This window comes from Pseudopodoces humilis, chromosome 3, assembly GCF_049639895.1.
Source record: "Pseudopodoces humilis isolate 2021_Gansu_Grassland_sample_001 chromosome 3, ASM4963989v1, whole genome shotgun sequence".
NCBI lineage: Eukaryota > Metazoa > Chordata > Aves > Passeriformes > Paridae > Pseudopodoces > Pseudopodoces humilis.
The window spans coordinates 58,461,693-58,476,795 of NC_142202.1; the positions used below are offsets into that span (position 1 = coordinate 58,461,693).

A 15,103-nucleotide genomic window follows, 5' to 3' on the forward strand; every position below is an offset into this window, starting at 1 on the left:
GCTTCATGTCCCATTCTGGGCAACATTCCCCAAAGAGGGTGTGATTCAGTGAGGAATCTTGTCAGAGTCAGCAGCAGACATCCAACGTCTTCAAGGAGCAGAGAAATACACAGTTCTTCATGTCCCCTGGGGACAAAGCAAGGGAAGATGGACTAGCACTTGTACAGAGGCTTTAAGATAAACATGAGTCAAACAACGAGCATAATTAGGCACTGGAAGAGACCTGCCTCAGAAGACAGTGAAATCTCTGTGTGCAGGCATTTTTAAAGAGCAGGTTAGACAGGAAAAAATTAGCAATAAAGATAACCAGCGAAGATCGAGGTAGCTGACCTTTTGCTAAGGGCAGGACGATGGACTAGATGGCCTACAGGGGACGCTGTCAGACTTGTTTTTCCCCTAGGCATGATCTGAAATGCTTAAGCTTCATTTTCATCTGTGTTCCAGACTCCCAAGTGTGAACAAAGTCAACGGCAACTGCCTTTATATATTTTAATATGATATTACTAAATCACAAGGACAGAGCCTAGATTTCCCAAACTGGGTATCCAAATATAAAGGATGTTTTGGGCTTTAAAATGACACATCTTAGTTCCTCAACTCCAATGTAGAGTTAATGCTATCCATTCATCTTTTTTGTCATGTTGTAAAGGTGGATTAATTCAGTCTTATGAAATTTTTATATATTACTGTACCATCTAGCATTTTATGGGGAAACTGTTAGCTATATTTCCATGAAGGATTATCTCCATTTCCAAGGTTAGTACCACAGACTGGAAGAAAAACAAACATCATAATGCTCACTATCACTTTAAGTTATAAAGGAAGCAGCAATGGCTGTGGTTTTGCAGATTGAGTTCTGATGTACCACAGACCTCCACCATATTATTAGCTAATAATTTTCTTCTTTGTGTACTGAACAAGGTGAGTGTGTGTGAAAAAACCTGTACGCTGCACAGATTTTAAACAATCTGTTGTACATGTGCACAAAGGTGCAGAGTAACAGAAGCATGAATACTCTCTGCTTCTGGGATTTACCAGCTTGTGCATAGCTGCCTTTTTTTAATAGTGTTTCCAGGTGCCCCCTTGCATGAAATCAACCTATGGAGTACTCAAACATGAAGAACCAAATTTATAGGATCCTGAGATTGGCTCAGCGGGTCAGAGTATGATGAAATTAACACCACAGTGTTGGGTTTGATCCCCATACCTCCCATTTACTTTAGAGTTGGACTTGATGATCCTTGTGGGTTCCTTTCAACTCAGAATATTTTATTATCTGTGATATGACTGTGATATATCTGTGATCTTATATTGTCTTCAAGAAGCTGTTTGGTGTCTTTCCTTGCTCAGTTAAGCAGGGAGGCACAACACAAGCTGTTGCTGAGATAGTTGTGAGTTGCTCCCTAGCTTCCTCTTTCCCAGAGTGGCACAGTCCAGGCAGGAGCCCCATCTACAGGGAACCAAATGGTCCCTGGCCTTTTGGGCAGCCCAGAAATCTTTCCTGTCTAAACTCACAGAAACCTACAGAGATCAAACCTCAGTTTGATCTGGCAGTGACTTGGAAATGAAGCTGGAGTGTTGGAATGATGTGGGAAGTCCCTGAAAGCAGACATGCCAAATCTGAGAGCAGCCTGTGCAGCTCCAGCAGACTGCAGAGTCCATGCAGGAGGTGCAAACCCATCTGTTGGCTGCGAGCACCTGGCTAGCTGCAGTCACCATGCACAGCAATAGCACTTCTGCTTCTCCAAAACATTCCCTCCAAATCCCACTTGCTCCATGACACTCATTATCTCTGAGGAGCCAGGATCCAATAAAGAGGTGAAGATTTTGATAAATTACTCTGCTCCTGCCCTGACCTCCCAACATCTGCAAAAATACATAGGCAAATAATTAAGGGGAATTCCACTGCAGCTGTGTTGCCCAACCTTCACTGCTCTAGCTTGCCACTGGCACGGGTGTTTCCCTAGGGAGGATTTCAGGTGAGTGAAGCAGTGGTGGCTGTGCTCAGGCCCTCCCTTTTAAGTGGCAAATTGAAAACCTGCCTTTTAGGGGTGTTGTGTTTTAACCCCAGACAGCAATTAAATACCATGCATCCTCTCATTCACTCCCCTAGCTTGTCCCAGTGTGATGAGAACAAAAATAAGGGAAAAAAAAGGTGAAATTGGTGGGTGGAGGTACTAGCAGTTTAATAATTGAAACAAATAAAGTAAATAATAACCATCATCATCATCAAACGAGAGAGGAAGAGATGAAACATAAAAAGCCCCAAGTGATGCACAATACCGCTGCTCACCTCCCACTGACTAATGCCCAGCCCATTCCTGAGCAGTGATCAGCGTCCCCCAGCCAATTCTATCTCAGCCAAAACTGGGACCAGGAGTGTGTTGCTGCACATCTGGGCACTGTCCCTAGGTTACCTGCCTACTACTGCCCCATCCATATCAATGGTGCAAGGACTGAACTGTTCCAACTATCCTGCAGTCATAAACTCGAAGGATTAAATATCTTCTATGCATAAAACTGATTCTTCTCCTCAATTTCAATGTCATGTATGTTCAAGCTGAAGATAAAATGTTGAACATGTAAATGTTAAACCTAACATAACATAATCAAAATACTGGCTTAGAAAACATGGCTTTTAGAAATGAAAAATGCTGTGTTATTTCATTCATGTTCTCACTCGAGTTTCTATGAATGAAGCTTAACTAACTCAGGCTTTTAAGTTTTTACAGCTAAGAGGGTGGGTTGTGTAGATGTGATAATCATAAGACTCCAGGAATTAGGCACTTTAATATGTTGCCTCTGATTTCTATGGCATGTGTCCAAGAGATTGAGTGCTGGAACAAGTGTATTAGCTTTTAGAACTGGCAAGGGATCCAAACCCCACAGCGGTAAACATGGATTTATATGTCTAAACATGTTAGTCAGAAAAAAAATCTCTAAATCGCACAGAAAGCCATTTCAAAGTCAGATGTCTTGCAGTGAACTGGGACTTTTTTCAAAATGGTACTGAAGGCCTGATTTTCTTTTCTCACTGCTGGAACTGCTTTATCTCTTTGGGTGGGCTCAGGTAGAGGAGAGGACGAGGTCAAAGGGTTTGGAGTAAGAAACAACAAGTGTCTATGTGGTAGACAGTGTGAAGTCATATTCACTAAGTACAACTGGAATTTTAAAGCTGCTATCAGGAAGGAGCAGATACCCACTGCAAAAAGCCAAGGTGCAGTTCAGGAAAGTCACAGACAAGGAGTCACAGACTTCCTTTGAGAGGTGGAGTGCATATTGGTAACTACCTAGGAAAGGGTAAGATTTGGAGAAGAAGGTAAAACGTGAGAGATGGGTTCAAAGCTCCCAGTCGGAAGGGGGAGAAGTTGAAGGCAGTGCCAAAACTCATCACCAGCTTTTCCAAAAATCAGTGAGCTAAGGATGGAGAAGGAAAAAGGGTCTTTCTCTTTCCCAGAGGAGCCAGGAAGAGACTTGCAAAATTCCTTGCTCTCCTAAGGGTAGCTGCAACTAAGTAGCCACTCTAGCTGCTGCTCTGGAGTTTCTGATTCTTTTTTGTGATGTGAAATTAACCGTCAGCCAAGTCAGCAACTTTCTGCTTATCAGCTCCACATACCCAAAAGTCTTCCTCAAGCACTATGTCCATGGTAGGAAAGTCATTTCCAAGAGCTAAACTTTACCAGAGCTAACTACAAAACTATTCTTTGTTCTCTCTTGTTTGACAAGACCTGCTGAAGTTAGAAGCTGTATTGGAAGGCTAAAGCATTGTGTGCACCCTGTTTGCTGTGAAGCCAATCTGAGACATTCTTTCCTTGGGGCATTCCCGCTCAGAGGCAGTGCAGTGCTCTTCAGGACACTGTGAGCGCCCAGCACAGCACAAGCTGTACCACTGACAGTCACTTGGGCTTTGCCAGCACCTATTTCATCAGTGTGAATTTAAACAACTAATGCTTCAGTGATTACTCTGCAGCAAAGAGGTTTAAGCCAAGCTGAGCAGCACAGAGTCTGAATGTGAATGAGAAGGGAAGGAGGAGGGTGTCTGCTGAGTGGAGTCACTCATAGGCTGGCAGCCCCTGCCATGGAGGAGGCAAATGAGTGCACCAGACCTTCTGTAGTCTTCAGAGAAGCCCAAGTCCTGATGCTAAAGTCTCTCGTTGCACAGAAGTAAGTCAGCCAAGCAGCCCCGTTGGGATGACAGAGCTTGGTGACAGGTGGCAGCTGCCTTCTCGTGAGGCTGCCTGCCTTTACCAGGGGTGTGGAGGGAGGCAGCAGCAGGTCCCACAGGCTGCAGTTCCCAGCTGCTCAGGGAACTCCTTCATACAAATCATACTGGTAACTAAACAGAAAATTACAAGGGAGGGTTTGCTTCACAAAATCAGCTTTGCCAGAGGTGATATGTACCTTGGGCTTTAAAAAAAAGGAAATTAAAACTCAAATGCCTGAATGCCAAATGCAATGCTATGCCAGCCACTGAATTACAGCAGGCTGCAATCCCCACCAAGTGCTTTTGGAGGATCCTCTCTGAGGCCACAGCTCAACTGAGGGTTTCATCCCTGATGAGGTTCCCTGGGGCTCCCACGGGTGCCCACCCAACTGATCTATGTTGAATAACCAGGGAGTCACTGCCCACACAGGCTCAGCCTGCCTCCAGGAGCTACACCATATGGTGAGAGAGGGCACAGACCTGGTGCCTAAAGGACATCCACTCCCTTCTCATGGCAATCAGGAGAAAATGTCATTTAAGTGGGAAGCAAATAAGCTGTTTTCTCCCTGGTTTCTCTCTGCCAGCAAAGTGCCTACCTGCACCTCCAGGACATACAGCAGAGAAAGGAAACTGTCCCTTCCCTGTCAAAGCGCTGCCAGCACAGCATTCCCCCTACCTATATTTCAAAAGATGGGATTTTGGTGTGTGCAGAGGAAAGGATTCTGGGGCAGAAAACCTCCATTTTTTCCAAAGAGCCTGTCCTGTATTGTCCTGGGTTCTAACATACCTATCACTCCACCTACTGAGCTTTCAGTATCTCCAGCTCTGAAGGGGAATGGTAGTCTCAAAATAAATTTGAGACACCTCCAGGTGCACAGTGTCAACTGAAGACTGCCTTTGGTACCTGTTAATGGACTCAAGTGACAAAGTTTCTGGGGAACAGGTGACTTGAAGGATTTATCGCATTGCAGGAGCGTCCACTGCTCATTTCTTCAGGACTGCTGGGTGAACACAAATTAACCTGTGCTTTGGAGGCTGGTTTAATTTCCTTCTTGCCTGCAATGACTTGAAAATTTTGATGGGCTTTGGAAAGCTTTACCCAGACATTTGGTTTTAATGAATGCATGTAAAACTGCTTTCAGATTGCCAGCTGTAGTCAAAAACCAGCAAGAGGGAGAAGCACAGCATTAATGACATTTAGTTGTTTATTTTTGCAACAACAAGATTTTCAGGAGAAAACAAAACACTTTGTCAGTGGAAATAATTGAAACCATGAAAATGACTGCATTTCCTGTGTGACTGACATATTCCATGTGGGAGAAAATGTTTCCCAGCAACAAAAAAATACATTTCAGCAACTCAAAAACTTTTCTTAACAATGTACATCTCTTTCCTTAACTGGAACAGGCAAAGGGAATTTCAGCTTACACATTTTTAACAATTTATCACAAGAGTAAAGAACAAACTCCCTTTTCCACAGTACAATGATCTTAAAAGATTCCATTTTTGGCACCTTATTTGGAAATTTCTAGAAACCACCTGATTTCAAGCACTGGGTGACATTATTAACTGGCTCCTCTGGGCTCAGTCCTTGCACTGGAAATGTGCACTACCTGCAATTTTATTTCAGAAGGACAATTTTCTTTCAAATGTAAGGGCTGCTGTTTCTATGATTTGTTAAAAAAGAAAAGGTAAATATGAAATATCTGAAGCAAACAGGAAAGAACAGTGTGTGATGACAAACAGAGAACATATTATTCAGCAGCAAAGTACAAGTGGCCCCTTCGGATTACACAGAAGCTAAAAGACCTTCCTTTTTATTTGCTGGAAAGGCTACACAGCCATGAGAATGGAAACCTGAACTAAAATTTATATTTTATTTTCTCATCTCAATTCTATTTGTACTGTATTTTCCAGTCTTCAGTTCTTACCTTCAGTTTTACTTCAAGTTTCTGCCAAAACATAACTCTTAGAGTTGCTGACCAAGGCCACACTGTACTTCTGAAGAGTACTTTTAAAGAAGACGCTAACAGAAGACCAAAAGATTAAATGTTTATGCTGTGAGTCAGCAGGACTCTGGAGGGAGTTGTGAAGTGTGATGAGCTCTGGACTATGTCTATGATTTGAGTTTTTTAAAGGCAGATAAAAATACACTGGTATAAATTATTGCCTCTCAATGAGTAAGAACATAACAGAATGAGTATGACTTAGTAAGAAACCACAGGACTCAGAATGAAAAAACTTGTGTTCTCAGTTGTCATGAATTTTCTATATGACATAAGACTATATTATTTATTTACTCACTAAGTATTATCCATTCATCAATGTATCTGTAGTTTATTCAGTTGCAAAAAGACACAAATGGCATAGCCTAAATGTTGTGTTTATGAAATATATCTTACATTTGTAAAATGCGTCTTTGCAAAACTGAGTGCTGAATTATAGTTCTTTTGCTGCACAACAGTAATAACAATTATCTTTATATTCAAAGTTCCTGAAGGATGGACCATTTTGCTTTCTTGAAGCAGCTCTTGCCTTTTTTCATCCAGCTCTCATTGCTCAGTAACTGAAATTTTGGCATATTTTCCTCCTTGTGTCTGGGTATCAATGTGTCAACATTAATGCTAAAGGCTACTCATGCTTTTCTAGATTAGTACTTTTGTTTCTTAATAAATAGCATAGTTTTATCTTGGTTTTTCTCCATTTCCTTCTTGTCTCTCCTCTCCACGTCATTTTCATTCTTTCTTCCTCCCAGCCTTCCTCCTGTTGTTCCAAGCTAGCTACCTCATAAACAAGTTCTACAAATGGCAAATTATTTGTTCTGAGAGCAAATCTCAACAATCAAAGATGAAGGCAAAGTAATGTTAGCTGATATGTCAAGGAAATGCTCTCCATAGTTTGCTGAAAACCTTTGTTTCAACATTTTAGAATAAATTAATTGGGAGCCTTCCAATATCTTCTTTTTAAGAATCATAAAAAACCTCAGAGAAATAAGATGACCTTCTTTACCCCAACTCTGATAAAAGTGGTCTGTGAAAACTGATTCAGAAAACTCTTCAACTCTTAATTAATTTCTGTTGGCTTATCACCAACTTCCCCATCTGTCCACAGCCCCAAATTTGAGTTATTAGATCACCAGAAATGCAAATTACAACCAGAGATTTTAGGAGAAATCCCCACATCAGCCTCACAGATTTTCCAGACAGATTATTCAGCAATTTAACGTGACTATCTTATCTTCTTTTTCTAGCCTAATCATGTTTCTAGCACTAAAGTGTTTGGCTGATTTTGAAAGCAAGGAACTGAGAAGATAGCAGAAAAGGTGATTTCTTGCCAACTGCACGTGGGTAAAACCAACAGGGGAATGTCACAAGAATGTTGCACTTATACCCTTGCCTGTCTCCTGACCCTCTCCTGCTTTGGGGCTTTTAAATCTTTCCCACACTTGTTTCCCACTCCAGAAGGGTGTGACCTTCTGCCCAGCCTCCCACAGCACAGCTACGAAGCCAGGGCTCTTACTCTTCAGAGCATCATTAATCTGTTGCCCATTTCAGCATTTTGAATTTGTTGCTTTCTGGCAACATTTCTCCCTGCTCCTTGGTTCCAGCAGGACTCCCTGGGTAGCCATGAGAGGGGCAGAGCAGGAGCAGTGCTGTCCTAGTCTGCCACCACCTTGGCAGGCTCCTGCCCCTGATCCCGACACCTTGCTCCCGGCACAGAGCCCCAGCCAAGCAATTGTTTTGGGCATTGTGTGCAGGCAAGGCAGTAACAGGAAAACAACAGAGAACTGAAAAACATCAAAGCACACTTCCTTTTCTTCCTCCTTATCCCAGTCGTCTGTTGTACTGGAGCTTTTCTTGTTTGCTTGACTGTTTGCTTCTGGTGGGAAGCAGAGGGGGTTGTGGGACCAGGACCCTGTGGCCACCAACAAGGGCTCCAGTTGCTGCATTTCACACTACTCCTCTACAACTGGCTTGACTGCAGAGCCAGCAGAGGCTGTTCATTTTCTGTTTGCTTTCATTGGCTGCAATCAGCTTTTTTACAGTACCTTCCTTTTCTAGGTTCCCAGTTAGCACCACTAAACACCAATAACATTAATACCTCAGATTTTTGCCACAGTTGTGATGAGACATTCTCACACTGGCTGAGCTGTGGCTTTTCACTATCAGCTGAAACTGATGACACTGCAGCCCATCCCTCATGACAGCACCAGGCAAACAGAAGATCTCAGGCTAAAATATTTCACATTTCCAGTTACTGGGAACATTTTTTTCCAAAGACCATATTACACTGATACAGTTTTTATAGGCATAGGGTACAACAGAAGGAGCAAGTCAAAGCCCAGGAACCTTCCTGGCACTTCAGCAGCAGCACCCACAGCTCAGTACAGGGTGAGGTGCACCGCCCTTTGGGTAGCCCAAACACAAGCCCTCAGAGTAAGGATGTCTTCATATTTTCTCTGGCCATTATGGTTTGTGCTCTGTCTACTGGCTCTATGCAAGATAGGTACATACCTTCTGAGATTACCCCAGGAGGCAAAGTTAATGTTGCAGCTGGCATAGATACCATGAGATAAAGGCAGAACAAGAAAGGAAAAATGGATTGTTTATTATTATTTTTATATATTTATATATACTTATATATAATGGATTTATTAGAAAACAAAGAAGCAAACATTTAAAATAATTCTAGGCTCTGGCTTTTGAGGGGACTGAACTCTAGGTGTAAACACAGTTAAAAGAAATCCTACTGTTTGTCTAAAATACCTTTTTTTTTAATGAAAAAAAGAAAGAAATTCACTACTGTATTTACTTACCATTAATTTCATAAAATATGTTCACCCTAAGATTTGAAAACTCAATGTAAAGCAGTCTTTTTATTACTTACTCCTGGGGGTAGTATGCTTCTCGTTCAGGGGAAGGTGTAGTTCCTGACAAGTTTTTAAATCCTCCTAAAGTCTGTATGTGCCAGCAGCTGTGTATAATCAGCATATTTAGTTGGAGGATGGCATTTAGTTTAGGGGGCTTTTGAACAGTTGTGCTACATCTCTTAACTTCTGTCAAAATCAATGACACACTGTGGCTGATGAGTGATTCAGCAGGAGGAGTGAACCCCAAAGCATTCTCTAGGTTCCTCACATCTGGGAGCAAAACTTTCCTCCCTGTCAAGTTGCCACAGGCACCTCTGCAGCTCTCTGACATCTCCAGGACCATTACATGTAAAGGCACTTGGGATGTGGGAACAGCCGTGCACCTATGGAGTTAGCTGAGTTTCCAGAGAGCTTGTGCTGAGCTGTGGGTTATATGAGGTGTGGGTTGTTAGAGGAGGTCGATTACAGACCACATTATCACAGAGGAATCTTATCACAGCTGAGCTTGATCTATGAAAACATTTCCTTTCCTCCCCCAGCCTAAACAGCCTCTCATTTTTTTTCCAAAATACACAAATAATTTCTTTAAAAGTTAACATTACCTTTTGCACATATCCCATGAAGAAACACCACCTCTCTGGATGTGTCAAGAAATTGTTAACATTGCCAACAGCGTCCTGTACCGACTGACAGGTAGACATTTCACAAGGAAAGTATGTAACATGTGAGAGCAGAGTTAGGCTGACTCATTTAACTACATGTAAAAGGCACTGCCAAAACCCAGACTCCCCAGTGGAAGCCATGCCCCTGTGGCATCTCTGGCTGTCCGGTTTCTGAAGCTGATGGTGAGGCAGCTGTCAGATGGAGCAGTTACAATGTCTTTTGTCATATCTTTCTTGCTAAGCAAACATCAATAAAGGGCTTATTGTGCCTGCTCTATGTAAGGAAAAAAATGCTTAGGAATTCTCCTGTCTGGAAATACTGCAAAAGTTACCAAGTTTCTACATCTACCTTTCCCTCCCCTGATATCTTCAGGCGTTAGTGTATTACAGGCAAAAACAAACAAGCGCAAACATACAGCCTGCAGCACTGCCAGATTATACAACAGTGATTCCCACTGGGGGTAGCTTGGACAGCTTGCCTGATGGAAGCAGCAGTGCTCAGTGCTGCTGAGAGCACTTGGAGGCTCTCCCACCAGGAGAGGGACAGAGCAGGGCAGGCAGCCTCTGCGGGCAGCTCACCTGCACCTGCTGCAAGCTTTCCCTCCAGCCTCTGGCCGCTGCTGCCACAGAAGCACGTAAGGATAGAGTGACTCCCTGCAGCGATCAAAATCCAGTCTTTGACTCAATATAGCTGAGATAGTCTCAGTTTTTCTACAAACAACTGTCATGGAAAAGAGGGTGGCTTGCCCTGCATTTGCTTGTAAAATATCGTGTGCATCTTTGCCATGTAAAGTCCCAGTTGCTACTGCCAGGCTGCAAAGGGCTGCCATGGTTGTTTTCCTCTCCACTACTTCTCACCATAATTTGCTCCTAAGTTACAAGAACGAAGCGATGCCGCGTGTGTGTGCTCGGTGCCCCAACTTCAGCTGGCAGAGCAAACACTTCAAACCCTCCCCTTCAGTGTACCTTCTCCGCTAAAACCCCGGGCGTATGGACAACAGGGAGAGGAGGAAAACAGAGACCGGGGAAAAGAGAGAGAGACCCTGTAAGTGAATGGGTGAGGAATGTGCACGGAGCTGTGCATACATGTCTCAACTATTTGTTAAAAGCAGCAGCAATACTTCCGACAGACGGCCCTCCCCTCGCCGGCAATAGGCTCCCCAGAATAGCAACAGCCTGTGTCACTGCAAAGGGCAAAGCCTTCTGAAATAGCAACAAAGTTCTTCACAAACCACTTTGTGGTTTGCACTTGGTTTCAGCCAGCTTCAGGAACTTGTTTGCCATGAGGAAAACAACCTGCCCTTTCCTGGCCGGCCGGGGAAGGAGCACAGCCCTGTGAAGTGCTCCCGCCCAAGGTGCGAAGGGGCAGCGATGGTACCTGGGCAGAGCACGGAGGACCTCGGCCAGCAGAGCCGGGCGATGACAGCAGGGGAGGATGAGGAGGGCGGCCGGGGCAGCAGCTGCTCCCGGCTCCCGGCTGCAGCAGGTAAGGAGGCAGGAGCTGGGAAAGGAGGCAGGAGCTGGAAAAGGAGGCAGGAGCTGGGTGCCAGCTGTTGGCCAGCAGCAGCTGCCAGCATAGCTAATGCTCGGGGCTGGGGGAGAACGGCCCCACAAAGCCAAGGGACTCTCGGGACATGCCCTCTCCATTTCCAAAAGTGCAAGAGGGGAACGTATGAGTAAGGAAGGGGACTGCCGGCTTGACTTTTGAATGAAGTGTGCTACTTTCCCTAAAAGGCCTTGGTCCTACTGCTCACGTAGGTGCTGTCTGTTGTGCAAATCCTTTCCCTTTATGAAGATCAGAAAGATAGGAGAACCTGCTCTAACAGCAGTGATGTGGTCCTTGCACACTCAGGGGCAGTTCAGCCCTTTTCACTGGGGTGAGTGGAGGGAGTCCAGGCAAGCGCTGCACATGCCCATGCAGGGGAACGACAAAGGCTGGGGAGACAGGGTCTCCCTCCTGTTTTACTTCCCTAGCATTTCAGGGAGAAACAGGGTTTCTGTGCTGACACCCTCAAAAATCAGCTGTAACGTTTATTCTGCAGTAAGCTTTTAAGAGCAGAAACTGGATTTCATAGCTCTTCATCTTTGCTGTCCTACCCAGCCAGTTCTTCCCAGCTGCAGTGTGGCATTGCATTTTCAAACTCTTTCCCAGATGATTAAAGGGAATAATGCCCCACAATCGTGATATTTCACGGCCATAAGGCAGCTGTGCCCAAACAGGACAGCATGGTCATAAGCCAGAAATGACAATGTCCCAAGCAGATTTTGTTCACTTAGAGCTGATTGAACTGATTAATGCAGGAATATTCAGAAACCATAGGCACAAATGCTTTGTTGGAGTATAATAGTGATCTGTCAAGCAATGTCTCCTGAGACTGGAATCAGAGGTTAGCCAAGAACAGAAAGTCAGTAGGTGTGCAGATACATTTAACATTGCCTTAGGGACTGAGGAGAGCAGTGCAGATGGTTATAGAATAGCAATAAACAGATAGCAAAGTTTCTGCAGCACATGGGTTAAGGTTAGAAGAGTATGTGCAAATTACACATCTGTCCTTACCCTCAAAAATGAAAGCAGTAACCTGAGGCATATATAATTACATAGTTAGAAATTAAAAGAACTTGTTGATTCTTCCTAGAAATGAACAAAACAAAACCCAAATGCTGTTTCATGTAATGAGGGGATAGGCTACCTGTTGACGTAATGAGATTACATAGTAGAGCAGTAAGAGATGACATGGCCAGGGTGCATCTGTACAGGATCTGCATTCCCTGTCTTTCCATCATTGTCAGGGGGCTTTTGTTCATGAGATTTGAATATTGTTTACAAAGTACATTAATGTGGCTCATGCTGTACAAAGTATTCAGTGCTTCCCACCACTGGAGGAGTTTAAATGAGTGGTAGATTGGTTTCCTTCCACCTTCTCTTTTAGTTCAATTTACACAGTATTTGATTTGGGCATGCCTTTCACATTTGGGTGGGAGGAGACCCATTTGTCAAGTAATTGTGATCCCACATGGCCCTGACATTAATTTTGGTTAAGTTATTATTTTCTGAGATTTTCCAGCTCTGTTTTTTATGCAATGTAGCTTTGTCCCAAAGCTGCCATTTGTTTCATTGTGTAGGATCTTGTTGGGTGACTGTTTCAGATACCTTGCCAGACTCCTGGAGGGACAGGTAGATGATGTATTGTAGCTAACAGGAGAAATGCACCTACTGAGCATCTGGATCTAAAGAAACCTCAGGTGTTAGAATAGAGCAACAGGGTTACGTATGTTTATACCAAACAACTGGATGACAGAGAAAGTGACTGTGGCAGCACAGCAAATATCATGAAAACATGAAAATAGCAATTTCCTTTTGAGAAAAGAAAAGCCATGATTTAATTATGCACCAATTCCCAATACATGCCATCAAACATTTATCCGAAAAAAAGAAAAAAAAAAAAGAAAACTTATCCTCATGCTATATATTTCAGCAAAATCTTCTTTAATGACAGTTTGGAAAATTTAAATATTATATCCCTTGAAAGACACACTTTTTTGTATGTCAGACAGCACTCAGATGGAGAAGAAATGTTATTAGAGATACCTTAAAATTTTAAAATACAGATGCTGTAGTTTTAAAATTCATTGTAGATAAAAGTAGATATCTTATTCTCTTGAAAAAAACAAGGTATTTCATGCTGTGGATTTATATCTAGGCAATGCATTCAACTCATTGGGGTTTTCTAACCTGTGCTTATTAACCAGTGATTGACAGAACTTCACTTTCCAAATGTCTAAATAGATCAAAGAAATTGCAAGGATTTAAAGAACTTTCCTGACAGGAGAATACTTTCTTTCCCTTCTAAACTGAGACATTTATCATCTCAGATTAAATCAAAGTAAACATAAGAAAGTACCATGGTGAAAGAGATTGTCGAGTCCCCTCCTATCAAAATAGATATATTTGCACAGGTTACATAAAGTAACCTCCCTCCTCCCCCTCCCAACAGTTTTCTATATACACACTGAAAGATCCCTTGGGAGAAAGGAAAGAAAAACTGTATCACAGAAATCTCGGTGTCTGGACCTACATGGAGTGTGGTACTGCCAAACTGAGCTGGAAAGGGCTCCTCTCCCATATCTCTCCCTCCCATTAGGTGGGTGAAGAGTGGTGTTCTTGCAGATCTTCCCTGGCACTGATCATTTATCCATAATTCCCATAAAATACATGCACAGACCAAATAATGTGCCTTTGGAAGGACTGTATTTTCCCAAATATGTGCTGGAAAATAAGTAAAGGGGCACACCCTTAGTACTTGGCCCCATCCAGCCCCATCATCAGTACATTGTGCTGCTGTACTACAACTGCAGTTGGTCTCCTTTTCAGGAACCAAGCATAAACACTTCCAACAAATGTTCTTAAAGATAGGTTTGTTTGCCAAGTAGGGCTGCTTTTGACTTGAACAACAGTTGTGAGAAACCACTTTGTTTACATGAGAAACTAGAGAATAGACTTTCCAATCACTTGTCACATACCAGCCACACACTCATTAGCCATGGTGTTAGTGGCAGACAGAAGGAGAAAATTCTCTGGAAGCTATCATTAAAATATTTTATTCCCCTGGGCTGTATACTGCCATATGTTTTGCTGGCATCTCATAAAAATAAGAGAAATACATATATATATATAAAGAAGCTTTTTGTAAAAAAAAAGAATGCCTAAGATCTGCCAGCAGCATCATTAAAAGTGACACTTTAAAGGACTGTGAGTACAACTACTGCAACATTCTTTATCTGGAAATGTTAAAGCAAAACATATGCTGAAGTCAGAGGGAATTTTGCCTAGAGGAAGGCCATGAAGGGAAACTGAGCAGAGATTTCAAGGTTTAACTCAGCAGGCAGTTGTGAGCAGGCAAGTTTCGGGTACACCAGTTAAAACAAAACCTCATGGTGATATAACAATGTTTTTCAGTGGAATAGTGCCTGTGAGGGACAAGAGACACCAGGCTAACTACTGACTTTGCTGCTGCTAATGCAGAAGGACAAATAGCCCTCCACTATTTCTGCACAACTGTGGGTATGTGTCACCGGACACATGAAGAAGGATGCCGGCTAACCCAGTAAAAACAAACAAACATGAAGACATTGATCAAGTTTCTCTGCTTGGAGAAGCAAGGAATATATGGGCTTGAATGCTTCCCCATCAATTCCCAGGTGTCCAAGCTCTATATCCAGCTTGTACAGACTGTCAGACTAAAAATAAATAACCATCTCATTTTCTCTGATCCAAGGACCACAGGCTGGTGTGAGCACAGTCTGGATTGTAAAGAGCAGTGCTGGTGGTAGACTCTATCAAGATACTTGACTTGACACTCTCATTCA

The 15,103-nt window shown here is 43.0% G+C and overlaps 1 protein-coding gene across 1 annotated transcript in view; it reads left to right on the forward strand.

Annotated features, from left to right (window-relative positions):
• Positions 1-10,943: 10,943 nt before the first annotated feature.
• SLC2A12 (solute carrier family 2 member 12) overlaps positions 10,944-15,103 on the forward strand; it is a 30,973-nt gene continuing 26,813 nt past the window's right edge. Inside the window, exon 1 of the mRNA XM_005518362.3 lies at positions 10,944-11,222. Coding sequence (XP_005518419.1) covers positions 11,108-11,222 — 115 coding nt within the window. The 5' untranslated portion in view covers positions 10,944-11,107. The remainder of the gene's footprint in view (positions 11,223-15,103) is intronic.